The sequence below is a fragment of the Anolis carolinensis genome, chromosome 2 (assembly GCF_035594765.1).
Source record: "Anolis carolinensis isolate JA03-04 chromosome 2, rAnoCar3.1.pri, whole genome shotgun sequence".
NCBI classification, from domain to species: domain Eukaryota; kingdom Metazoa; phylum Chordata; class Lepidosauria; order Squamata; family Dactyloidae; genus Anolis; species Anolis carolinensis.
In genome coordinates this window covers 113,215,537-113,242,037 of record NC_085842.1, presented here as the reverse complement: position 1 = coordinate 113,242,037, position 26,501 = coordinate 113,215,537, and the positions used below count along the sequence as shown (strand labels likewise).

At 44.0% G+C, this 26,501-nt stretch overlaps 1 protein-coding gene across 9 annotated transcripts in view; it reads right to left on the bottom strand.

The window, feature by feature from the left end:
* Positions 1–1,489: 1,489 nt before the first annotated feature.
* The window catches only part of LOC107983185 (uncharacterized), a 263,915-nt gene continuing 238,903 nt past the window's right edge, over positions 1,490–26,501 (bottom strand). For 8 of the 9 annotated variants that reach the window (XM_062970409.1, XM_062970411.1, XM_062970410.1 and 5 more), the window contains 4 exons: positions 20,180–20,337; positions 18,098–18,201; positions 4,527–4,636; positions 1,490–2,773 (listed from right to left, as the gene is read on the bottom strand). In XM_062970409.1, the coding sequence (XP_062826479.1) occupies positions 2,616–2,773; positions 4,527–4,636; positions 18,098–18,201; positions 20,180–20,337 (530 nt within the window). In that variant the 3' untranslated portion in view covers positions 1,490–2,615. Of the gene's footprint in view, positions 2,774–4,526; positions 4,637–18,097; positions 18,202–20,179; positions 20,338–26,501 lie in introns of those variants that run through there. The other variant, XR_010002771.1, reaches the window with a different exon arrangement.

Below are 26,501 nucleotides of genomic sequence, written 5' to 3'. Positions count from 1 at the left end.
ATTAATTCAGTTGCCAAACATAACATTGGTGTTCTGTTTGAACACCAATGTTATAATCATATTAGCAACTGTTAATAACACTCCATAATCATTCCATAGCCCTGTTGTCATTATACTAATTCCTCAGAAGGACAGTGGTTTGTATGCTAGATAGCTATGCACAGAATTGCAGTCTTAGAAAATAAGATAACCCCAGATTAACAGTTTCATCTTTGTAAAACAAAAATCTACTACTAGAAATTTGATACTTCAGACAAGACCAAAAAGAGTGAAGAGAAATAGATATATCAGAGCTAGTCAAGTAAATTGCCATGAGATGGCAATTAGGATAATCATTGTCTCTAATTATAATTGGGAGGGAGAGTCTATAGGAGTAGTCTGTGTTCAACAATATCACTATGCACAATAAAATACTTTTAGCAGTATTGAAAATACTGTAGACTATGGTGATGCACTTTTTTGGCATAATTTCAGCCTTGCAGACAGTAGAAATGGCAGGGAAAAGACTGTGGGTATAGCAGCAATGAGAGAAAGCAAAGAATATTGTCGCCATTGTAGGTGAAAGCGGCCTACTTCCCCTGTGCTTGGCTTCTGGGTGGGTCTTTGATGCCAGTGTGTTCTTTAAAAGAAGCCCTGTATGTTTAACCTGTTTAAAGGCGCTATCACACAAAGCTATGATGATAATGATTATGATGATGCAATTACTCTATCACAGTAGTGGTTAATAAAACCCACTCCCATTACTCTAAAATAAAATACAGCTCTGAAATAGCAAGAGGTGATGAGAGAAAGAGCATCCCACCCCAGACATCACTTCAGTGCTGGCATGTTGGCCTAAAAGCAGAACAGCCTATCAACATCAAGTGGGTGACAGGAACATGGAAGAATTGAGAACTAGTAACTGTTTCCCCCCCATCAAGTGCTAGAGACAGATTAATTGAAAGGAAAAGACAGGCCAGTAAAGGGATGTGTATGGCAATGTGTGATAGGGATAATCACCAAAGGTCTCGCTTTGATGCAAGGTTGTCTCCAATGTGCAATAAAGTCCTAAACTGATTTTACTCATTTGCTGCTCTGCAATTACATGATGTAAATATTGAAATACACTCATTTAACCATACTTCTTTTTCATCATCGGAGTTCTGGGACAGATGTGACCTAATTTTCCTGCCAGTAAACACTCTATTTTGCATCCTAGATTTGTGGCAAGACTTCAGAGAATTGCCCATTTCTATTTATTTATTTTGCTTTGCTCAAGTTTTTTTTTATAATCTCACTTTGTATTCTTCTGATAAAGTGTTAAATTTGCACTATATATATTGATTAAGTGTTGAGAACTGATGAGAGAATTGTTAAGATTGAGAAAATATAGGGGTTTTTTATCATCCAGGAGTTACAAAAAAAATCTGCCTCAAGCTTGGCATAATTTGCTCTGCCTCCTGCCAAGAGATCTTCAGTAAGCGTTACCTCACAATCGCATATCAAATGAAAACATGTATTAACTCATTTTATTGCCTCTCAAGATTGTTTAAGGCATCTCCTTGAAACATGGAAGTGTTTTTTAATAACATAGATCAAGAACAATCACTTCCTTGAGGAACATCTACTTCTCCTAGATATCAGCATAATTGACCGTCAAAATTCTAAACACAGTAAACCACATTATCTGTTTACAATCTCCCTATAATTATTTGGACAAAACAGATCTCAGGGAGAAAAAAACCCAAACTACTATATATACTCATGTATAAGTCTGAAAATTTTAGCAAAAAAAATCAACTCAAAAAACCTGGGTCAACTTATCCATAGGCCAGGGTAAATAGTGTACATAAAGGAACCATCCCATTCTTTGAGTTGCATGGCAAAGGTGAGAGTGCAGTCTGTCCCAGGAGAATATACAAAAAGCACCAGTCTTTTCTATTCTCTTTGCCATGGCATCACTTTTGGCCTTTATGAATGCCCGACTGGGGAAATGGCGGTGTTGGCAGCCACCACCATCCTCCCATTGAGTGCTGCTGTTTTTCCGTCCCCATAGAATGACCCTCAACATATCCATGGGTCCTATCAAAAGCCATAATTTGAACACCCAAACCTGCCATCAGCTGATACATAAAGTTAACCTATACGAGATTATAAAACATATTTCTGATGAACTCAAAATGGAGCAAAAGTTTTTCAAGTTACACAAAGCATACTTCAAGACATGAAGCTTTGTTACCTGCAAATTAACTGCAAAAAAGAAGATACCCTTTTCACAAATATATTTAATAATTTAAGAAACAAGAAAACAGACATGTGGAAGATTTCTTAATGGCTGCAAAATTGTTTAAGACTTTGTATTAAAGGAATAATTTCTATTAAAATACGTTCTGCCGTTACTTTTAAATTATTGCAGCCTCATAAATGTTTTAAAAATACTTTCTAAAGCCTCTAGACAGTTTCCTATTTTTCTTTCCTCAGTATTGTTTTCTTACACTTTAAGTCTTATCCACCTCACCAGTTTATACATTTTAAAGAACAAGCAAAAAGTAGTCAATGGGTTTGCTTCTTACAGACAACCAACAATGTATATTTGGTTTTTCTCTTTCTATATATGAATGGCTCTGGCCATCTGACTAAAGGGATTGTGGTTTCACTTCATTTGCTACTTCTGTAACCCAGAATCCATATTTATATGTAACAAACACAGTCACCACCAATACAACAATGGTTACTGAAAGGGAGGACACCAATGACATCCACCACTTCTCTGGAGCATCCACGGGCTCTGAAGCTGTGAAAACAAACAAACAGAAAACATACTAAGTCCACATTTAATTGCAAGGATCTGCCTGAAATTGATGCTTCAAATGCTCCAGTTCCATTTATTGTAATTTTGCTAATTAGGAGATAAACCATTTATTTCCCATTCATATATCTTGCTCTTACACAGGACTTTCAGTGGTTTTAGTGATGTTTCCAGATCATTTAGTACATTTTACATAGTTCCTTACTGCAATCCTGTAAGGAAGGTAGCTTATAATGCTACAGCTTACTGGCATTTTTTAAAAAACAACTTCTGACATTTCAGAAAGAATAGCAAGAACTTTTCTATTACCCAGTGATTCCTTACTGCCAAAGGAAAAAGTTTCAGAGCATAGCACCCAGTGGCAGTGAATGGCTTTCAGATCAGTGAGGCAGTGAATTCACCCTGGGCCTTAATTCACCCAAAGTGTTGAATCCTATCTGCTAAATACGTTTAGCACCTTGAATAGTTCCTTTAAGGTTCAGACCAAAACATTTAAGAGACTTATGGCCCATTGGTATGGAAGTGCATACACACTGAATGTGAGGTTCTTTTAAGTTTCCTTGTTTCTGTAACCTTTTTTCATTCATAGGCCTGTAAAATGGAATTAGCATCAGCTCACACCAACAGTTGCACCATGATGCAAAACAATCTTAGATACTAGCAGATGATATGGTCTGGTACCATACTTTTCTGTAGACTGTCTACTTCCTCAGATTCATTGAGTGAAATGCTTAGGAAGAGAGATTTATAGGCAGACTGTGTGTATGAATAGCCACAGAAACACAAAACTTGAGGATACAGTGATGAGGTGACAGGTTCACTCTATGTATCTGTGAAAGCAGACAAAACCTTAGGCTACAAATTTTGATCTCAGTCAGTCTCTAGGATGCTACAAAATCTCTCTGCATGCTGATATTCCAGGCTAACATGTCTTTGAGTTACACAATGAATTCACCCTTTGAGAGATAGACCAAAATGTAATGTGGATTTTAGATTCTTTAGCTGTCAAGGTAAGGTGAAACAACATTAATCCTTAATGAACTGAAAATGAATATTCTTAAACAAAGGAAAAGCCTTATAAACCAGTGGTTTAATGCTACTACTAGCATGATGGTTATTAATCATTGCCTGCTTAGACTGTACAGGTGTGCCTCCCTAATGCAAAGTCAAGAAGCCAGTTTGATGCAGGTTTGGGCAGTGAAAAATTGCTTTTGAGAGAACCTTTGGATCTTTCTCCATAACTCCACTGTACAGGGAGTCCCCAAGTTATGAGCAAGATATAAATAAATTAAATAAATGATAAATAAGATACATTATATAGTTTTGTTCTTAAGTTAAATTTGTATGGAAGTCAGAACAGGTAAATTTTGAAAGTTTAACTCCAGCCAAAAAGATATATTTTTAAGCTTTGGGTAGCATAGGGAAATGGTGTCTGTTTTGCTGTCTATGTCCATGTTCAGAAGATTTGACCTCACTTTCTGTCCTTGTGCTAATTGGATTTTGAAAAATTTGCCTTCTTGTGGAAACAAGGATTGGAGATAAAGCTTCATTGGAGACACCTTTTCCCCATAATATCTCTTTAAGGAGTGAATTTCCCTTTTGAGGAGTAGATTTCTCTCACTTCCTGTAGTCTCACCCCCATTCTTAACTGAGTTATTTGTAAGTCAGATGTTTGTAATTCCAGGACAGGTATTATTGAATATAGAAATGCACAACTGAACACAAGGAATTCATTTACCTAATGGGGCTTTACAGACCCATGAAGCATTATGTGAACAGGGAGTTGCTATCAAGCGTTCTATACTAGGATCCAATTGAATACACAACTCCTCAATGTCTATGACACTCCTGAAATACAAAACAGAGATATGAATTTAGACAAATTTCAGCAAGTATGTCCAGCATACCATGAAGAGATACTGTAATGAGATGGATTGCTCCAAATGATGTTTCAGTCTGACATTTACCTCCTGACAGGCCTGTAGCGAGGGGGGGGGGGGGTTAGGGGTTCAAACCCCTCCCTCCCCCCCCCCCTGAAATTTTTCAAGTTATAAAAAAAATCTCGTTTACTCATGAATTTTAACTGGTTAACCAAATCCCCATGCTAAGTCTATGAGATGAAAAACATTAAGAGTCCCTCCAGGCACTATCTCAAGCAGATATTGACAGGTTTGTAGCGAGGAGGGGTATGTGCTAGGGGTTCAACCCCCCCCCCCCCGAAATTTTCAAAACCCCTCCCGAAATTTTTTTCTGGCTACGGCCCTGCCTCCTGATACCTGAATTTTCAACAAAGTGCAATGTTGAAGCTCTGTTATAATGGGCTCTCTTATTATTTTGCAAATATAGCTGAAGGGATAGCATCTTCCTTAGGCACAAAGACATAACAATCCCCGGAGAGGTAAGTCACTGGGACAATGTATGAATATTCTTATTATAGACTTGCATGTCCAAGATATATTATATAATGCTAGGCCTTCAAAATAAACCAAATAAAATACCCAGTATTCCAGTTTGGTTCAAGCTCTGTTATGTTTCTGGTTCTTGAGATTCCTTTACTAAAATACCTATGAATGAAAACACAACCCTGGAATCATTTTTAAATTATGGAAGTGAGAGTCTGATCATTCTTTTTATCTGCTGCAAACATGTCCTGCTTGTCCTAGCCCCATTTCTGCCAAGGCAAAGATAAAGAAGCCATCAGTCTTATCCAATGATTCTTTACCACAGCAGATTCACGTTGAATATGCTTTTGGTCAGAGGATAAGTCTATAGAGTACATAATTTCCTTGGTTTTCCAGAGGAAAGGACTGTGGCCCAACCACTTTTTTGAATTCTCCTTCTAGAATAGTATTTTTTTTTAATTATCCAGAGTCTCAAGAGAATGTTTAAAACAGAAGTTGTTTCAAATAAAGATTTGGAAGGAAGGAATAGGCATATGGAATGCCCCAAGCTTATCCCTATAGTTCTGCTCTGCCCTTCTGCCACGATGATCCCAACCAAACAATGGCTGCTGTTTGTTGCTTGCATTTCTGCACTAAATCTCCTTTTCTCTCCCAGCAGAAATCTTTAAACCCCAAACATGGAGGATAGGTCTAGTCACAACAGCACTAGCCACACCACAGCCCAATTGTGTCAGTTACATTTGACTATTTCCTAGTTCCATAAGCAGAAAAACCCTTGATATAGACATCAAGCATGCCTTTAATGTTATGTTATCCATATTTAACATTGTTGTTGTTGTTGTTGTTATTATTATTATATTACTAGCTTGGGGACCCGGCGATGCCCGGGTTCTTTGAAAAAGGCATTATTTGTCTTTGAATGTTAGGTATTCTCAGTTTAGAGTGGGTGAACTACAATTCCCAGAATTGTGGGCCAATCCTCCCCAAACTCTGCCAGTATTCAAAGTTGGCCATTTTGGGTCTCTGTACCAAGTGTGGTCCAGATCTGTCATTGACTGGTCATCGCCTGGCTGCAGTGCTCTCTGGATAGGAGTGAACTACTACAACTCCCAGATTTTCGGGGCAATTGTCCCAAAACATCTGTCAGTATCCACAGTAGGCTATGTTGAGTCTGTGTGCCAAGTTTGGTCCAGATCCGTTGTTGGCTGGGTTCAGTGCTGTTTGGATGCAGGTGAACAACAACTCCCAAAATCAAGGCCCATTCCCACAAACGCCTGCAGTATGTTCAGTTGGTCATGAGGCTTCTCTGTGCCAAGTTTGGTCCTGGTCCATTGTCGGTGGGGGTCACTGTTTCTCTGGATGCAGGTGAACTCCCTTTTCCCAAAACTCGTCCAATATGTTCTGTTGGTTATGGAGGCTCTATGTGCTAAGTTTGGTCCTGGTCCATCATGGGTGGGGTTCAGAGTGCTCATTGATTGCAGGTGAACTATAAATCCCAGTACCTACTACTCCCAAATGTCCAGGCCAATTCCCGTCAAAACTCAAATCTGGGCATATCAGGTATGCATGGCAACTTTGGCCCATAGCTATCATTGTTTGGGTTTATAGCATTCTGTGTGTAGGTGATTTACAACTCCTCTAACTTCCCCAGTAGGAGTCACAGTGCTCTGACTTGATGCAGGGAGAACTACAACTTCCACCATATGGAGTCAATCCCCCAAACTCCTCCAGGAAGTGTAGTTGTGCTGTGTTTGTTCTGCAGACAAATTTGAAAGGGAAGGGCAGTGGGCAGGGTCAAGCAAATGCCACAGTAATGGAGAACCCTGGGATTCCTGCCTGTGGTGGAGGAAAAGGTACAATCTAGGATGAAATGGTCCCCAAATGAAAGCATTCCTTGGGTGGTGGGCTGTAGTGTTTGGGGAGGACATTGGCTGGGGTTGGGATATATGTTCATGGAGCTCGCTGTAACCACAATGTCAGTGGAAAAGAGTGACTTGGTGGCTCCTTAACACTGGGAATTATAGTCTGCTTGTGGAGGCCAGAGGCTGGCTGTGTGAGCAGACACTCGTGCCATATACACACATACGGGTTTTCACTTTTATTATGGACTAGCTTGCGGACCCGGCGGTGCCCGGGTCATTTGAAAAAGGCATTGTTTCCTTTGTTCCAAGTGTAGTCTAGAGCCAATGTCTGCTGGGTTCAGTGGGTGCGGGTGAACTCCAACTCACATATGCAAATCCTATAGTCCATGGTGCATCCTCTTTCAAATAACTCCAGGATGTAGATCATGGGGGCCCTATCTGCCAAGTTTGGTCTTGATCAGTCATTGGTGGGGGTCATAGTGGTCTCAGGAAGTGAATAAAGGTACTGCAAGTCATCCCCAATGCATCAGGATGTATAGTTGGTCATGGGGGTTTGTGTGCCAAGTTTGATCTTGATCAGTCATTGGAGTGGATTGCAGTTGTCTGAGGAACTGTGTGAAGATACTGTAAATCCCATCATTCCTGGTCTGTTGTTTCCTCACACTGCATGAGGACGTAAAAAGGGTTACATTGCACCTTTGTATCAAGTTTTGTACAGTTTCATCATTCATGGGCATCACAATGGTCTGTGGGAGGTCAATCAGATGAAAGGACTGGAAATTCCATCATCCTTGGTCCATTCTTCCACAAACCACACCAGGACATAAAGTGGGTCACACTGCACCTGTGTATCAAGTTTGATATAGTTTCATCATTCATGGGCATCACAGTGGTGTGTGGGAGGTGAATCAGGTGAAGGTACTGTAAATCTCATCATCCATGGTCCATCCCCTCCACACCACAGCAGGGTGTAAAGTGGACCACATAGCATCTGTGTGCTAAGTTTGGTCCAGGTACGTCATTCGTGAGCATCACAGTGGTCTGTGGGAGGCAAATCGAGTGAAGGTACTGCAAATCTCATAATCCTTGATCCATCCTCCCTCAAACTGCTGCAGCATGTAAATTGTGTCATTTGGGATATGTGTGGCAAGTTTGGTTCTGTTCCGTCATTTGTGGCAGTTGCTGTGGTCTCAAGAAGTGAGTGAAGGTACTGTAAGTACCATCATCCTTGGTCCATCCTCCCCCAATCTGCCCCAGGATGTAAAGGGGGTCACAGGGGTTCTGTTTGCCAAGTTTGGCACAGTTCCGTCACTGGTGGGCATCTCAGTAGTCTGTGAGAGTCGAAGCATATGAAAGTACTGTAAATCCCATCATTCCTGGTCCATCGTCCCCCCCAAACGGCACCAGGCCGTGAAGTGCATCATGGGGGATAAGTGTGTCAAGTTTGGGCCAGGTCCGTCATTCCTGGTGGTCGGAGTTGTCTGCGGAAGTGGCAGCCAATCAGAAAGCTGTCACATACACCGCTGCACCGCTGTCCGCCACACCGTCGCATACAAACATTGACTTTTATTATATACTAGCTTGGGGACTCGGCGGTGCCCGGGTTATTAGTAGAGGGAATTGACTTGTTTTGGATATTATGAATGGGCCCATTGCTGCAGATCTGTGGCCGATGGGGTTTGCAGTGGGAGGCGATTTGGATGAAGGTAGTGCAAATCCCATAATCCTTGGTCCATCCCCCCCCCCCAAAAAACTGCTGCAAGGTGTAAAGTGTCATTTGGGATATGTGTGCCAAGTTTGGTTCAATTCTGTCATTTGTGGCAGGTGCAGTGGTCTCAGGAAGTGAGTGAAGGTATTGTAAATCCCATCATGCATGGTCTGGTGTCGCTTAAATCGCAGCAGGAGATAAAGTGGGTGATGAGGGGTATGTGTGCCAAGTTTGGTCTTGATCAGTCATTGGAGTGGGTTGCAGTGGTCTGAGGAAGTATGTAAAGGTACTGTAAATCCCATCTTCCCTAGTTTGTTGTTCCCTCACACCGCAGGACGCAAAATGGGCTAGATTGCACCTTTGTGTCCAGTTTGGTACAGTTTCGTCATTCATGGGCATCACAGTGGTCTGTGGGAGGTTAATTGGATGAAGGTACTGCAAATCCCATCATCCTTGGTTCATCCCTCCGCAAACCGCACCAAGATGTAAAGTGGGTCACATCGCACCTGTGTTTCATGTTTGGTACAGTTTTGTCATTCATGCGTATCACAATGGTCAATGGAAGGTGAATTGGGTGAAGGTATTGCAAATCCCATCATCCTTGGTCCGGTCTTCCACACACTGCAGCAGGACGTGAAGTGGGCCACATTGTACTTGTGTGTCATGTTTGGTACAGTTTCGTCATTCATGGGTATCACAGTGGTCTGTGGGAAGTGAATCGGGTGAAGGTACTGCAAATCCCATAATCCTTTGTCCATCCTCTACCAAAATGCTGCAGCGGGTAAAGTATGTCATTTGGGATGTGTATACCAAGTTTGGTTCAGTTCTGTCATTCGTGGCAGTTGCAGTGGTCTGAAGAAGTGAGTGAAGGTACTGTAAGTCCCATCATTCTTGGTCTGTCCTCCCCCAAACTGCCCCAGGACGTAAAGGGGGTCATGGGAGTTCTGCCTGCCAAGTTTTGTCCAGTTACGTCACTGGTGGGCATCGCAGTGGTCTGTGGAAGGGAAAGCAATTGAAAGTACTGCATATCCCATCATCCGTGGCCCATCATCCCAAAAACGACACCAGGACATCAAATGGGTCATAGGGGTTATGTGTGCCAAGTTTGGGCCAGGTCCGTCATTCCTGGTGGTCACAGTTGTCTGTGAAAGTGGCAGCCAATCAGAACGCTGCCACATACAAACATTCACTTTTATTATATATATAGATATATAGATGTATATATAGATATGGACTAGCTTGGGGACTCAGCGGTGCCTGGGTTATTAGTAGAGGGCATTGACTTGTTTTGGGATGTGAGGAAATATCACTTAAGTTTGGTCCAGATCAGTCATCAGCTGGGTCAAGTGCTGTCTGGATAAGTTTGAACTACAACTTACAGATTCCCAGGACAATCACCCCCAAAGCAGGCCTGTATGCACAATTGGCCATGTTGGGTCTGTGTGCCAAATGTGATGTACTTCTGATGTCAGCAGGGGTCAGTACATGCTGGATGCAGGTGAACTATAACTCCCAAAATCAAGGTTTTGGCGGTAACCCCACCCATTATCCCAAGGCTATATAAGGCCCGATTGTTGCCAAAACCCCTCAGTTCCTAGGATGCAGCTGCAACCCATATTGGGATCTGAGGTGACATGACCCCCGTGTGGGGAGGATGGCTGGGATTGTGTGAATTCACAGATGACCACTTGAAGAAATACAGTTACAGGTAAGCAACCTGTCCTTCTTTGTGGTCTCTGTAAATCACACAATTGGGTGCCTAGCAAAAGTTAATTATTGGAGGCAGGAGTAGACCATAGCCTTTGTTACAAAATCAACCATGAATGATGTACCCATAACAAGAAGACTTATGTAAACAGTCCAATGAATAACATGGAATGTACCATACAACATGTGTATAACCACCAAAATTTGAATTCAATATATCATCAAAAGGTATAAAAGAATATGCTTTGTAAAGTAGTACAAAATAAAAGTTTGAAAAATGTCACCCGACTCTTTTCAGTCATTAGTATATGCAATTACACATAAGGTGTTCAATGGCTATCACACAAAACATGACTTTGCATTCAGATAAGGCAAACTTATATGGTCAGGATAACCATTTACATTCAGTAAATTTGCCCAGTGAAATGTTGCATAGAAAATAAAAATGTAAAATAATCCCAAAAGCACCTTGAAGAGGCTAGGGGAGTCATGAAACACAACAAAACAGAGCCACCAAGGGAGGTATCTTTCAGGGATTGATCATCCAGTTGACAGTGTGACACAACTGTGGATGGAGTGCCCCACATAGCTGCCTAACAAGTGGCTTCTAGTGGGATTCCATTTAGAAAAGCAGTCAAAGTAGAAGCTGTCCTAGTCCCATGTGCTTTAATATTCGGTGATTGCACACCGGTGAGCTTGTAACAGTTTGAAGGAGGTCACAATCAATTTTGATAGTCTTTGAGGAGGCACAGGTATTCCCAGTTAGTTGTTAGCATAGGCCAGAAAAATCCTATGCAAATTCGAAGTATCAGGGGTCCTGTCCAGGTAAAATGAAAGGCACATTTCACATCAAGTAGGTGAAGCTTTCTCTCCAGTGGGTTCAGAAATAAGGCAGGCAATATAATATCTTGATTCAAATGAAAATATTGGGCCTGAGAATGACCCTTTCGGGTGAGAAAAACAAGTACGGTCGGTCCCAACACAAAGGGCAGAGCTCTCCAGCCTGGCACGTTGAAATACAGGGTGTTTGAAAAAGAACTCCTTAGTTTTAATGTGTTTTAACCTAAAACTAGGGAGTTCCTTTTCAAACACCCTGTAATTGGCACTAAAAAAGACAGTTACCCAGAAAACTAAGTACAATGGACATGTGACCAAGGGTTTGTCCATAAGTTTTGGAAGTATCAGTTTGAGGTTCCATCCGAGATTGGGTGTAACACAGGTGGGTGCAAATTCTTACAACCTTTCAAAAAAAAAAAAACCCTCTGAATCCAAGGGTCTGTCCAGTTTTCTCCCAAGACTAGCCTTAAAATTAAGTTTAAAGGAACTCAAAAAGCTTTGCTTCAGCAAAGTTTAAAGTAGCAAAATCAAATTCACAAAAGCAAGTTCACAAAAGGCAAGTTAACAAAACAAGGCAAAAGTCCCTTGGCTGAGCAAAGTAAAGTCTTTGGTAATTCTTCTCAAGGCAAAAACACTTGCAAAGACGAGGCTTCTTGCTGGAACAGATACAGGATCAAAGGTTAGGTAATTGGATTGGTTGCTGCCAGTGACAGCTGTTTCCCCTGCTTCTGATTTATAGCCCTCAGATACAGCACATGTGTCTCTAGGGAGTAGTCTGATTGTAGTGCGTCTTTTCAGCAATCCTGGCTGACCTATGCCTTGCTTGTCGCTCCCTTCAGCATTCTTGGAACGTAGGAACAACCAGTGTGTCTCCCTCGTCTTCTTCTTCCTCCCGAGCAGGCCTGACCATCTGCCCAGAATCCCCAGCCCCTTCCTCTTCAGACTTCTCCTCTTCCAACTCCTCCTCAGAGGCAGAAGAGGAAGGCACAACAGGGTCAAATAAACAAGTGTCTGTTCCATCTTTGTAAATGCTGAAAAATAACAGACAAATAAACCTTAACAGAAGATAAAGAGAGGGCCCTTTTGGCCAAAACGCCTCATGAACAAGTTAAACATGAGCCTACAATGTGATGTGGCTGCTAAAAATGCCAATGGGATTTTGGCCTGCATAAATAGGGGTATAGCATCTAGATCCAGGGAAGTCATGCTACCCCTCTATTCTGCCTTGGTCAGACCACACCTGGAATACTGTGTCCAATTCTGGGCACCGCAATTGAAGGGATATATTGACAAGCTGGAAAGCGTCCATAGGAGGGCAACTAAAATGATCAAGGTTCTGGAGAACAAGCCTTATGAGGAGTGGCTTAAAGAACTGGGCATGTTTAGCCTGCAGAAGAGAAGGCTGAGAGGAGACATGATAGCCATGTACAAATACATGAAGGGAAGTCATGGGGAGGAGGGAGCAAGCTTGTTTTCTGCTGCCCTGCAGACTAGGACGCGGAACAATGGCTTCAAACTACAGGAAAGGAGATTCCATCAGGAAGAACTTCCTCGCTGTGACAGCTGTTCGGCAGTGGAACTCTCTCCCCTGGACTGTGGTGGAGGCTCCTTCTTTGGAGGCTTTTAAGCAGAGGCTGGATGGCCATCTGTCAGGGGTGCTTTGAATGCGATTTCCTGCTTCTTGGCAGGGGGTTGGACTGAATGGCCCATGAGATCTCTTCCAATTCTACTATTCTATGATTCTATGGCTTGTGCAATCCAATGGAACAGTCTTTGAGTGGAGACCGGATTCCCTAACTTGTCTGGGTCCTGTCCCTTTAAAACAGAAGAGCCCTCCTGACGTCAAGTAGGTGAAGTCTCCTCTCAATCGGAGAGGAGGGGTTTGTAAAAAAGGCTGGAAGCACAATGTCTTGGTTGAGGTGATAGGCAGAGACCACCTTCCGGAGGAAGGTGATTTCCGGTCAGAGGACGGCATGGTCATGGTGAAAGCAAAGATAGGGCTTGTCCACCCTGAGGGCTGCCAATTCAGAAGGTCTACAGGCCGAGGTGACCACAACAAAGAAGGCCACCTACCAGGAGAGCAGATGGAGATCCGCTGAAGCCAACGGTTCAAAGGGGGAGGACGTGAGCTGGGAAAGCACGAGCTCAAGGCTCCAGCCCAGTGACGGTGGCTGTACCAACGGGAAGAGATTATTATAGCCTCTCAAGAAGGTCCTGACAAGGTGGTCAGCAAAGAGGGAGGGTTGGCCATGCCGCTGGAAACACCAGGACAAGGCAGCCAGGTAGGACTTTATGGAGGCCAGGGACCGTTTCTGGTCGGCGAGGGTGAGAAAAGCCCAGAACCACCTATATCAAGGTGGGGAAGGTGTTGATGCTCTGGGACTGAAGGAAGGCACGGAATCGAGAGATCTTGTAAGCATATGCTCTCAACGTCGCAGGCTTGTAGGCCGCATCGAGGATCGTCTGAAGGCCTGGGTGGAGAGAGTTCAGGCGAGAATCCTCCATGCAGTGAGGTGGAGAGACGGAATGTCGGGGTGGAGAACCTGCCCACTCTGCCTGGTCAGAAGGTGCAGTAGAGGCGGGAGCAGACAGAAGGGTCCTCGAGGATAGGTGCAGAAGCGCTGAGTACCACGGTTGGTGCGGCCAACATGTAGAGGAGTTCCGCAGACCAGTCCAGCAGAAAGGCATCTCCAAGGCACCCGGGGGCTGCCACTGGAAGGAGTCTCACCCCGTATAGAGGTAGCTGAGCGTTGTGGGGAGAGGCAAAGAGGTCCAGAGTTGGCCATCCCCAGTCATCGAAGACGGAATGGAGAGTCTGACGGAATGCAGAGTCTTGGGATCAAGCTGCCAGCCATGAGAGGAACTCGCCATCCTGGTCCGTTCTGCAATCCCGGGAGATGGAGAGCCACCATGGAAACATTGTGGGCTATGCACCAAAGCCAAATTCGGGTCGAGAGGGACATCAGTTTCCTCGACCTGGTACCACCCTGTTTGTTGATGTAGTACATCACCACCATGTTGTCCGTCTGTACCTGAATGGTTTTGTGGGCGACTAACTGGGCAAAGGCCTTGAGGGCCTTGAAGATAGCAAGAAGCTCCAGAAAGTTTATGTGTTATGGTTGAGCCTTCTGGCTCCGGTACTGGGAGACGGGGTCGTAAGACTCCTCGAGAGTCAGACTCTTTTGAGGAGCGTGAAAGGAAACGGCTCCGGGACTTATTTGCAGAACCAACAGATGAAGACTCATTTGAGGGTTTTACCGAGGGAATGGAGGAAGAGATGGTTAGCTCAGAGGAGGATGACATGGAGTGGACTCGTGTGAGGGAGGATTTGGGTGTCACCGGCACTGATAGCATGGGAGGCGATTGGCGGGTTGCAGGATCAGACCCATGGACGGGCTGGAGGGATGGAGCGGGATCCGCAGCTGGGGATGCTGTGGGGCGTAGTCAAAGGTGTTTTAGCTCTGATGAGGATGATGATGATGAGGCACCTGGAATTAGGATAGCAGCTGACAGCGATGAGGAGTTATGAACTGGGATAAAATGGGGTTTAGGATCAATGGCTAATTGCGTTGGGCAAGGTAATCTGGACGAACGCTTGGGCTCTTGTTGGGGAACTTCCTGAAGACGGGTGTGATTCGTTGCTGGATACGTAAGTTACCAAGGACACTGGGCATAGACGGCGGGAGGAACTGTGTGGGGTTTTTCTGTGCAACTTGTGTTTAATCTTGATAGCTTGGACCTCCGTCGTCTTTTTGACGGACATTAATTACCTACTCTGGATTGACGCTGGACTGACTGACTGACTACGACCTTGGACTATCCCTTCTGTGGCTATCGGTGGAACTCGTGGAACTTTAGACGCCCGCACTTGGCTTTCGACCTCGGACCGGACTGGGACCCTGCTGACCGCCGTGATCCTGATTGATGTGCCTGGACCCGGATTTCGCTCGTTGCACGGAGGAGTAACAGCCTAAGTTACTCATCTGTAGCTTTTTGGTAGCAGAGAGAAATCTGCTGCCAGCTTTTGATGTTCATTTTGACCTTTGTTTACCAACTTTTGTTTGTTTTAACTGCCAAGCTGAAGTAAGCATTTTTGAGTTAATCCGGATTAAACTCCTGTTTAATCCGGTTTATTCCTTCGAACCGTTTTAGTTCAAACGGAGCTGCTTCTGTTACTTTTCACACTGAAGACAAGTGTTTGTCTAGTCCTTTGTTTTCTACGGGCATTTTTGTGTTCTGTAACTTTAATAAACTGTGTTGTACTCTATTTGGTGGCGTTCTGTCTATGACATTATGTGATGGGCCTTTACTTGGGGGGACCAAAGGCCTTGGACTGTGAGGCCACCGAGGTGGGCTCCCCAGGCGTAATTGGAGGAGTCGTCGTTATGGTGCTTGACGGCAGCGGCGGATGGAAGGGCAGGCCCTTGCAGACGTTGGACCGAATCTTCCACCAAAGGAGAGATCGGCAGACATGCATCGGTACCCTGAGGAACCTGGAGCTGGAATGGCGAAGCGGCTTAAAAATGTCTATGAACCACCTCTACAGTGGTCTGAGGCATAGCCTGGCAAACGGAGTGACCAGAACTGTGGAGGCCACGTGGCTGAGGAGGACCTGGATAGATCAAGCTAGAACCTCTCGCAGGCTGCTATCTGCCGTTGTAGGGCAAGGAACCTGTCCATTGGGAGGGAAGCCGCCTGGGTGATAGAGTTGAAGAGAGCCCTGATGAAATGTATCTTTCTTGATGGGGCGAGGTGGGACTTTTCGGCGTTCAACTAGAGGCCGAGCGAGTCCAGCAATTGGAGCATGTGAGCGACGTGGAGCTCCAATGCAGCCGGGTCAGGACTGACAAGAAGCCAGTTGTCCAAATACAGGAAAACAGTGATGCCTTGCTTCCTGAGGTGTGCCCCGATGACTCTCAGGGCACAGTGATCCGACCATGGAACCTCTAAAATAGAGGCTTGGGTCACTTGAATTCCTGCGCTGAAGATCAAGTCTAGCATGTGTCCTGCTTGATGCGTGGGCCCTGTACTGCAGAGCAAGAGTCCTAGTGTCTCCATGGTAGACACTAGGTCCATAGCCGCTGCTGAGCAAGAGTCCGTATCAGCGTGGACATTGAAGTCCCCCAGGACAACAAGTCTGGGGAACCTCAAGGACCACTCCGACACAGTCTCGAGCAGATGACTTAGTTCACAAGCAATTTTAGATACTGTATGATCTTTAGAGGGGATATAAGGAAAGTTATTATCCAACCTCTTCATACTTTTACAAGGGATGTCCCTGCTGTCTATTAATGTTTTAAATGCTTTGGCATCTCAAGACACATCAATTTACAAGGAATATTTCATTTACAGGATCAACTGCAAACTATGAAATAGCAAAGCTACGGAGAAGACAAATATCACTAGTTTTTTTTTCAAACAAATGGAAAGCAATAGGAGTTCCAGAGCAATTTCTTTAGAAAAAGCAAGAGCAGATGCTGACAGTGCCACCCTTCAGCTGGGATGTGACCACTGTAATTGACTCCTGGCATGAATCAGACTGAGCCTTTCATGGCTGCCAACAAGGGAAACTGGGTTCAACCCCTTTGAGCATCTTAGCCTTCAGTTTATGTAGCAACCTCCATCTCCAGATAAAGACCCATGCTCTGACCAAAACTGCCAACTGGATTCCTACCAAAGCCAAGGACTTCTATCTTATTTTAGGTCGGCCTTTGGAGAGACCAGCCTCATTATAATTCTATTCTGAATTTTACTAGGTCCGTCTTATCTGGGTATTTTAATCTAATGATTCTATCTTTATATTGCTGCTGCAGTCCCCCCACCTATGAAGTTGACTGAATTGTATTGGTGGTTGTTTGATATTATTACTGTTGTATTAACTTTTGTTTTAACTTTGTTTTATTACCTTATTGTGTTTTAACCTGTGTATATTGTGCTAATGTATTTGTGTTGTTACTTTTGTAACAATGTAAGCCGCCCTGAGTCCCCACGGGGAGATGGTGGTGGGGTATAAATAAAGTTTATTATTATTAGTATTATTACTTACTTACTTAGGCGATCCCTCATAGGCCAAGGATGATGGTCCTCCATTTGTGGTGTCTTAGGGGTGTGTCCGTAGGTGGCTGAAGATCCACATGTTCTCCCGCAGTGAGGACATTGGTTTCCAGGTGGAAGGCGGTCCCAGTCAGGGTTGGCTTGACGTGCCTTCCTCTTGGCACGTTTCTCCCTTAAGTCCTCCATTTGTGCCTCTTCGAACTCCGCAGCACTGCTGGTCACAGCTGACCTCTAATCAGAGCGCTCAAGAGCCAGGGCTTCCCAGTTCTCAGTGTTGATGCCACAGTTTTTAAGGTTATTCTCTGCCTGATCCGCTGTTATCTTAGGGTCTTCAGATTGTTCTTGGTCTGGATCCTCCCCTGTGGCCCCTCCTGGGAGTGTATGACTCCAGTGGTTTTGCCCACAGGTTCATTGGAACACGCAAGCCCCCTCACCACGGCAAGGTGACAATCCATCGATATCAGTGGAACTGGGACACTGAGACAAGCAAAGTCTATTGGAGAACTGATCCTAAACATGGAAGGTAGATATAGGACTCAAACATCTCACAGGTCTCAAAAGAGATGACAACCCTTCTTTTGGTCCAGGCCCCCAGAATTCAACCTTTGTTCTGGCTCCCCTCTGATTGGTCAATGACTTCAGTGAAAGAGGTCAGGACCATTGCTTTCTGATAGATATGGGACTACAGTAACTACTGTAACATATTCCAAATAAAATTTAAGAAACATCTGACGTTTACCTGAACATTGTTACTTGTGACTGCACAGGAAATATCTTTGGGTGGAAAGACGGACTTACACTTCGAATCCAGATTGTTTTAGAAATTATTTTAGTCAGCCATTCCTGCAAAAGATTAACAGAAGCTGCAGAGAAATAAATTATTGCTAGAATCATCCAACATCACTCAACAGTTAAACTTCAGTTACACACTTCTTTCAGCAAAGTACAGCCTCCTTTTTAATATAGCCAGAGCCTAAGAAACAGAAGGGGGAAACAAGAAACACAACTTTAGTTGCAAAATGGGGAAACTGGTTTCCAAACTAAGGGAAATCATGGGGGAAGCAGAAGTAAGAGAGAAAAGAAATTACAACAAAAGTTACAATGAAAGAAAGATAAACAGCAAGTAAGAAAGTAGAAAAATAAAGCTTTCTTCTTGTAGAAATGTACTGATATCCTAACTATGACTATACTTGAGTGATGGTGGCTGGTAGGCGGTTTCCCCAAATCTGCTAAATTTGCAACTACTTTAATGGGAGCCACATGACCCAGTGGGCTCTATCACCCAGCAGACCACTATGCAGAGTATTGGGAAAAGGAATGAGCAGCAGGGCAAGTTCCTGAGGGAAGTGGGTGATAGAGCAATCTTCTATGAATTGGGGATTTCTTTCTGTTGTCAATAAATAGTAGATCAAAGGCATAGCCTTACAAATATTATTATTACTAGCACATAAATGAAACTACAGCAGGCTAGAACGAGAACATGAACATCTCACAGGTCAACTAAGACACAGAGGCTGGCAATTCTCCACCCCTTAAGGAGAATTTTGGGAATATTATCTTACTGTTACCTCAATAAAAAACAAAATCTCTGAATAATTGAATAATAAAAGAAAAAGTAGAACAGCTGCGGTGTCTCTGCACCTCTCTACACTATTTCAATATTAAACAGACATAGTAAGAAGTAAATACAGTAGACTCTCAGTTAACCGGAACTCTAGCAACCAGAGCTTTCAAGCAACTGGCAAAAAAAAAAAAAACCCAGAAAAAAAGTAATACAGTACTGTGCTGTGAAGGCTATCGTGGCCGGAATCCCGGGGTTGCTTTGAGTTTTTTGGCATTTATAGCTGTGTTCCAGTAGCATTCTCTCTTGACGTTTCACCTGCATCTGTGGCTGGCATCTTCAGAGGTCTGTTGGAGGTGAGGCAAGTGGACTGTATATCTGTGGAATGTCCAGGGTGGGAGAAAGAACCCTTGTCTGTGTAAAGAAAGTGTGAACTGCTAACTGCAACATTCACACTTGTTTTACACCAGTGGTTCTCAACCTGTAGGTCTCCAGGTGTTTTAGCCTACAACTCCCAGTAATCCCAGCTAGTTTACCAGCTGTTAGGATTTCTGGGAGTTGAAGGTCAAAACATCTGAGGACCCACAGGTTGAAAACGACTGCTTTATAAAGACAAGTGTTTTTTCTCCCACCCTGGACATTCCACAGATAGATAGATAGATAGATAGATAGATAGATAGATAGATAGATAGACAGACAGACAGATAGACACAACATACATACATACACATACACATAAACACACATATACACTCCACTTGCCTCACCTTCAACAGACCTCTGGAGATGCCGGCCACAGATGCAGGCAAAACATCAGGAGAGAATGCTACTGCAACATGGCTATACAGTCTGAAAAACTCACAGCAACCCCCAAAATAATACTGTGTTCAAAAAGCTGGTTTTAGAATACAGTAAAACAGTGTTACATTAACACTGTTTTATGTCTGTCTTTATTTGTCTCAATTTGCTTTTAATTATAAATATCAAGTCAATATAGAGTTTATAGAATAATATGGTATAGCATTACAGTAGTTACACCTATTTTTAATAGTAACTCTCAAGAAACCAGAAACTACATTTATCTAGCATCTACCAATTACCAGGGGTGCCGGTTAAGTGAAAGTATTATTTCATTTCCTGGGCTCAAGGATTATTTTTAATTCTGTATTTCCAAGTGCACTGCCCAAAAAATAATTTTTAAAAAGATATAATTGTGGCTTTATTTTTAAGATTAGAATGGCTTATGCCTAATTGACTAACCTCTTCCTCATTAGAAGACAAATGAAGGAGTTGGGCTGTTTTATACTGGCTGCACATATACATAGCATCACTTTGATTAATCTGCCCATATGTAGAAATATAATAACAATATTCATTGAAGTATACCCACTGGTAATAACAAAATTTGCTTTTGAGTCCTTTTCAGATAATAATGAAACAGAAAAAAAAATTACATAATTGCAATTAAGCACTTTAAAAAGCACAATAAATGTACAATAACTGGGACACTTAATAATAATTGCTCGTTGCAATAATAATAACAACAACAACAACAACAACAACAACAACAACTTTATTTTTATACCCTGCCTCCATCTCCCCGAAGGGACTCAGGGAGGCTTATATGGGGCCAAGCCCAAATAAAAACAGCAAACATAACAAAATATATCAAAAGAAATACAGAGACAAAAATAAAATTTTATACATTGACATAATAAAATTAAAGTAATAACCATAATAAAACATGAGTTAAACTACCTCAATAGAGGTCATAAAAACGAACTTGGTAAAGTGCCCTAAGTGAGTGTTGTAAGCATGAGGTAGGTAGCTAAAGTGCTACAATCAATGAGAGCGTAACTTGGGATGGGGTTGACCCTGTGGCTATATCAGACTGATGGAGCATTATAAAGGGAAACAGAAAGAGAAATGGTCGCGGGTACAGAAACTGTCATGGAAAAGCACTAGACAATATAAGATGTGCCTTTTGGTAGTTAGTATTAAACTGGAGCCCGAATCAGTTTGACCAAAAGTGATTTGTAGTATTTAGTGGTCTGTTTCATGTAATCCCCTGAAAACAGAACGGGGAAGAGGGAACCAAAAAACTTAGCAAAAGGGATCAAGAGAGCCGGATTTATCAGCTACTGGGAAGGATAGAGTTAAGTCTGCATTATACCTGAAGCAGGTGGCTACCGAAGGGCTCCTGGAGAAGGACTTGCAGTGTCTTTTCTCCTTCCCTGGTAACGGAAAAGTTCCCTAGGTTCCTCCTCCAGAGAGAGCCCTGCTGGGAACGTGCTTTCCCAGCAGCACTTGCATGGGGCGGGCATTGAAAAGTTTCTGATTTCTCTCAGAGCATGATGGGAATTGAAGGTTTCTCTCTCTCTCTGTTTCTCAACCAATAAAAAGGCCTGATCGTGTCAGTGCTCTGATTGGCTGAGAATGGACACAATTGGGGACTACAATTCCCAGAACCATTTCTTGTGGATTGTCTTATTTTAAAAAAATGTTATGGTAAAAACTTAAAATAATTATTAAAAAATCAGTAGATTGGTGACTTGTTCTGAAACTTGGCTGGCCTGCAGTTGTAAATGGGATCTAACATTCAGGTAGGTTTCATGTAGATAGGCCTTAAATGAGGACTGAGCCTTTAAAGTTTCCCATTGTAGCCAATGGGCCGAATCTTTACCGAATGAAAATGGCAGCACTCCTCTTTCTAAACAGAATGAGGTGTTAGCTGAAAATGGACCCTGAAATAGCATGTCTTTTGGCCAAATTGTACACCACTAGTTGGTATTTGAAGGATACATATTAATTGAAACAAGCAATGAAAACACTATATGTCAACGGAAATACAGTAGAGTCTCGCTTATCCAAGGTTCTGTATTATCTAACGCAGTTTGCCTTTTAGTAGTCAATGTTTTTGTAGTCAATTTTTCAATAGATTGCAAAATTTTGGTGCTAAATTCATAAATACAGTAATGATTACATAACATTATCATATACTGAACTGCTTTTTCTATCCATTTTTTAAAGCATGATGTTTTGGTGCTTAATTTGTAAAATCATAACATAATTTGATGTTTAAGGCTTTTCCTTAATCCCTCCTTATTATCCAACATTTTCGCTTATCCAATGTTCTGCCGCCCCGTTTATGTTGGATAAGTGAGACTCTACTGCAGTGGTTCCCAAACTTATTTGGCCTACCGCCCCCTTTCCAGAAAAAATATTACTCTGTGCCCTGGAAATTAATTTTTTAAAATTTTAATAGCAATTAAACAGAAAGATATATGTATCTGTGGCCATCACCACTCTCCTGGATTGCTGCAGCGCCCACCAGGGGCCGTTGGGCACACTTTGGGAATCACTGCTCTACTGTATACACATTTCACTATCTCTTAAAATTGTTTTTAATGAAAAAGATGTGTTGCTAAATCTAAAAAGACATGCCTGTTTCAAGGAAAATCACATGGCATGACAAACAGAAATACTGTATCTTCTGGAGCCTAATGCGCCATTGAAGGACAGGTTGCCTACCTGTAACCATGTTTTTCGAGTGGTACTCTGTGAATTCAAACTAGTGGAGATAACTGTGCCTGCGCAGACTCCAAAAGAAACTCTTCCACACTGAATCTTTCAAATTTTGGTGGTAACCCTGCCCCACTCCCCGCAAGGCATAAAAGGCAGCCCTGGGCGCTTGCTCCTCAGTTCCTGCACCGCAAAGGCGACGAGAAAGGAAGAGGTTTGCTAGAGGGGAGGAAGGGCAGGTTTGTGTGAATTCACAGAGTGCCACTCGAAGAAACATGCTTACAGGTAAGCAACCTGTCCTTTTTCTTCGTGTACTCTGTGAATGCACACTAGTGGAGACTAGCAAACTAAAGCGTAGGCTGGTGGGACATAGCAAACGCGACAACGAGTTTAGTGTCTAAACACATTATTTATTAAGGCACATATTCAGATAATAACAGTGCAAGTAAAAGAGGCCGACATCAGTGGCCAAGTGCAAGGTATATAAGCAAGTTTTTACACCAGTTTTTTAATGAACAATAAACATGTCAGAAACATTGAACTCTGAGTCTTTGACCTTTTCTTTTGAAAAAGCGAAAAGGGAGGGAATGTCATCAGGCAAGACAGGAGGAGAGGACCGATCTGCCCAAGGCAGAATCTCTATGGGCCCCGGAGTCTATTCTGTAATGAGAAACAAAGGTCAAGGGGGTTAACCATACAGCTGCCTTGCAGATGGAGTCCAGAGGTATCCCCCTGAGGAATGCTGTAGATGCTGCCAAGGTCTTTGTAGACAGTGGACGGACCGAGGGGAAAGGAGGGTGGTGAGCCAGTTGGTATAAAAGTTCTACTGCTTGTGCAATCCAGTGGGAAAGTCTCTGGGACAAAATTGGGTTTCCCATCTTACCTGGGGCATAGGAAACAAAGAGTCTGGGAGTCTTTTGCGTGCCCCTAGTCCTGTCGCTGTAAAATAAGTGGGCTCTCCTAATATCGAGGAGGTGCACTCTCTTTTCCAAAAGATATGATGGGTTCTGAAAAAAGGCAGGAAGGATGATGTCCTGGTTTATATGGAAGGCGGAGACCGCCATAGGCAGGAAGGTAATGTCCGTTCTGAGGACAGCCTGGTCGTGGTGGAAACGGAGGTAGGATTCGTCAACCCTGAGAGCCGCCAATTCTGATGGCCTACAGGCTGAAGTGATAGCCACCAGGAAGGCGACTTTCCAGGAGAGAAGGTGAAGGTCAGCCGACGCCAGTGGTTCAAATGGAGGAGCAGAGAGCTGAGTAAGGACGAGCTCGGGGCTACATCTCGGCGTCAGGGACTGGATGGGCAGTTGAAAGTTGGTGTATCCCTTTAAAAATGTCTTAATTAGGTGGTTGGAGAAAAGGGAGGGTTGGTTGTGCTGCTGGAAAGCCCAGGATAACGCAACCAGGTAAGACTTTATGGAGGCCAAGGATAGTTCCTGGTCAGACAAGGCAAGTAAGAAGTTGAGGAGCACTGGTACTGAGGGTGAAAAGTCAGCGACATCTTGGGACTAGAGGAAGGTACGGAACCGAGCGATTTTGTAGGCATAAGCCCTAGATGTGGAGGGTTTATTGGCCACCCAAAGGATTTTTTGTAGGTTAGGGTGGAAGACAGTCATGTTAAAATGTTCCATGCCGAGAGGTGAAGAGAGTGAACGTCGGGATGGAGAAGTTGACCGTCCTGTCTGGTGAGGAGGTGAGGCAGGAATTGCAGAGGTCGATGGTTCCCTGAAGACATCTGGAGGAGAGCCGGGTACCACGGTTGGCAGGGCCAGGCAGGGGCTATGAGGATCGCTGATGTCGAGGTGAGTTGTAGTCTCTAACACCTTCGGTATCAGGAGGATGGGGGGAACATGTAGAGGAATTCTGCTGACCAATTGAGAAGGAAGGCATCTCCTAAGTATCCGGGGGCTGCTCCTGGGGATAGTCTCCCTGCATACCAAGTTAGCTGAGCATTCTGAGGAGATCGATCGTTGGCCATCCCCACTCATTGAAGATGGAGTGAAGAACATTCGGATTGAGCTGCCACTCGTGGGAAGACCTTGTCATCCTGCTCAAGGAGTCGGCGAGGTCATTGTGCTTGCCTAGAAGGTGCAGTGCTAGGATGGACACTTTGTGAGCTATGCACCAGAGCCAGAGACAGGTGGAGAGGGCCATCAGTTTCCTCGATCTGGTGCCACCCTGCTTGTTGATGTAATACATCGCTACCATGTTGTCCGTCTGGATTCAGACAGTCTTGTGGGCGATGAGGCAGGTGAAGGCTTTGAAGGCCTTCTAAATGGCTAGGAGTTTATGTTTATGTGGTGGGTCTTTCTTGAGGGGACCAGAGGTCCTGAATGGTAAGGTCACCTAAGTGTGCTCCCCACGCAAACGTTGAGGAGTCGGTCATTATGGTGACTGACAGTGAAGAGTGATGGAATGGTAGGCCTTTGCAAACGTTGGATTGGCTTGTCCACTGGGATAGGGACCGACAGATGCATTGCGGTATCATGAGGTAGATTGAGTTCTGGTGTTGTGCCAGTTTGAAGACATTGATGAACCACCTTTGTAATGGTCTGAGGCATAACCTGGCGAAGAGAGTGACGAGGAAGATGGAGGCCATGTGGCTGAGTAGCATCTGGATGGATCACACCCGTACCCTGCGGCTGTATTTGCAGAGCGCAATTTCTTCTTGCAAGGCCAGGAACCTCTCTGGCGGTAGGGATGCTGTTTGTGACGAAGAGGGAGCCTATGAATTTTATTTTTCTCGACAGGGTGAGGTTTGACTTTTCTGCATTCAGTTGCAGACCTAGTAAGTCCAGTAACCGAAGCATATGGGTGACGTGGAGCTCCAATACAGCGGGGTCAGTCCCAACCAGAAGCCAGTCGTCAAGATAGGGAAAAACAATGATCCCTTGCTTTCTCAGGTGGGCTGCGACAACAACCGCTATTACCTTGATAAACACCCTTGGTGCCGTCACCAAGCTGAATAGAAGAACTTAAACTGGTATGTTTGATTGAGGATTTTGAAGGAGAGGAAACACCTGTGGGACCTCCGTATTGATACGTGGAAGTATGTGTCGATAAGTCGATCAATGCAAAGTAATCTCCTTGATGCAGTAGTGGGAGAATTGAGGAAACAGTGACCATCTGGAATTTTGTGGACCAGATAACGGAGTTTAGAACCCTTAGGTCTAGGATCAGGCGGAGGCCTCCCCCTCTTTTTGGGATGGTAAAGCATCTGGAGAAGAAATAGCAAGGGTCCTGCCATTCTGCAGAAGAGCAGGGTGCCAGAGTGAAGCTTTCGATTGACTGCGTCACTTGGCATGTTGAATTGCTGACCCGAGGATTGAGCCGCCTTGACCACCATCGAATTTGGGTCCAGGTGGTGTTTTAGCCACTCAAATAAGGCGTCATCAGTTTGGTACCAGGCTTTGATCCTCTTCGAAGACAGCAGTATCGACGACAGAGTCTTCCAGGAAGCCTGGATCACATCCAGCAAGTATGGAAGAAAAGGCAGCAGGGTGGCTGGAAGGGCCTCTGCCAGGATCCTCTTAAAGACAGGGTCAGTAATGGCTTTGGAGGTTTGTTTAATTTCTAGGCCCAGAGAATCAGCCATTCGAACCATCTGGTCGAAGAAAGCTCAAACACTGTTTGTAGGTGAGGGCGGATCAAGTTCATAGGCCTCAGGAGCCTGCGAGAGGTCGAGGCCTAAGGACAAGACCGAGTCCAAATGTATAGATTCTATAGGCTGTTGTCCTGCTCATCATCTTTGCTCCCTTGAGGTGATCGAAGACGAGAGGATGGCATAGTCTCTGGAGGAGGCAAGGCCAGAGGGAGGGAAGAGGAGGTTGGTCTGATCGAAGAGGAGAGGATGGCATAGTCTCTGGAGGAGGCAAGGCCAGAGGGAGGGAAGAGGAGGTTGGTCTGGGATCCTTCAAAGCCCAGGCTTGTGCGGCTTGAGCCAGATGAGCTGTTTGCCTGCCCCTTTCCGGAGCTACCACCAGCACAAAAAGTTCTTGGCAGGCCTGTGGTTGCTGGGGCCGAGCCTCTGGAGTCTGTGTCGAGTGGTGGGGTGAATCTT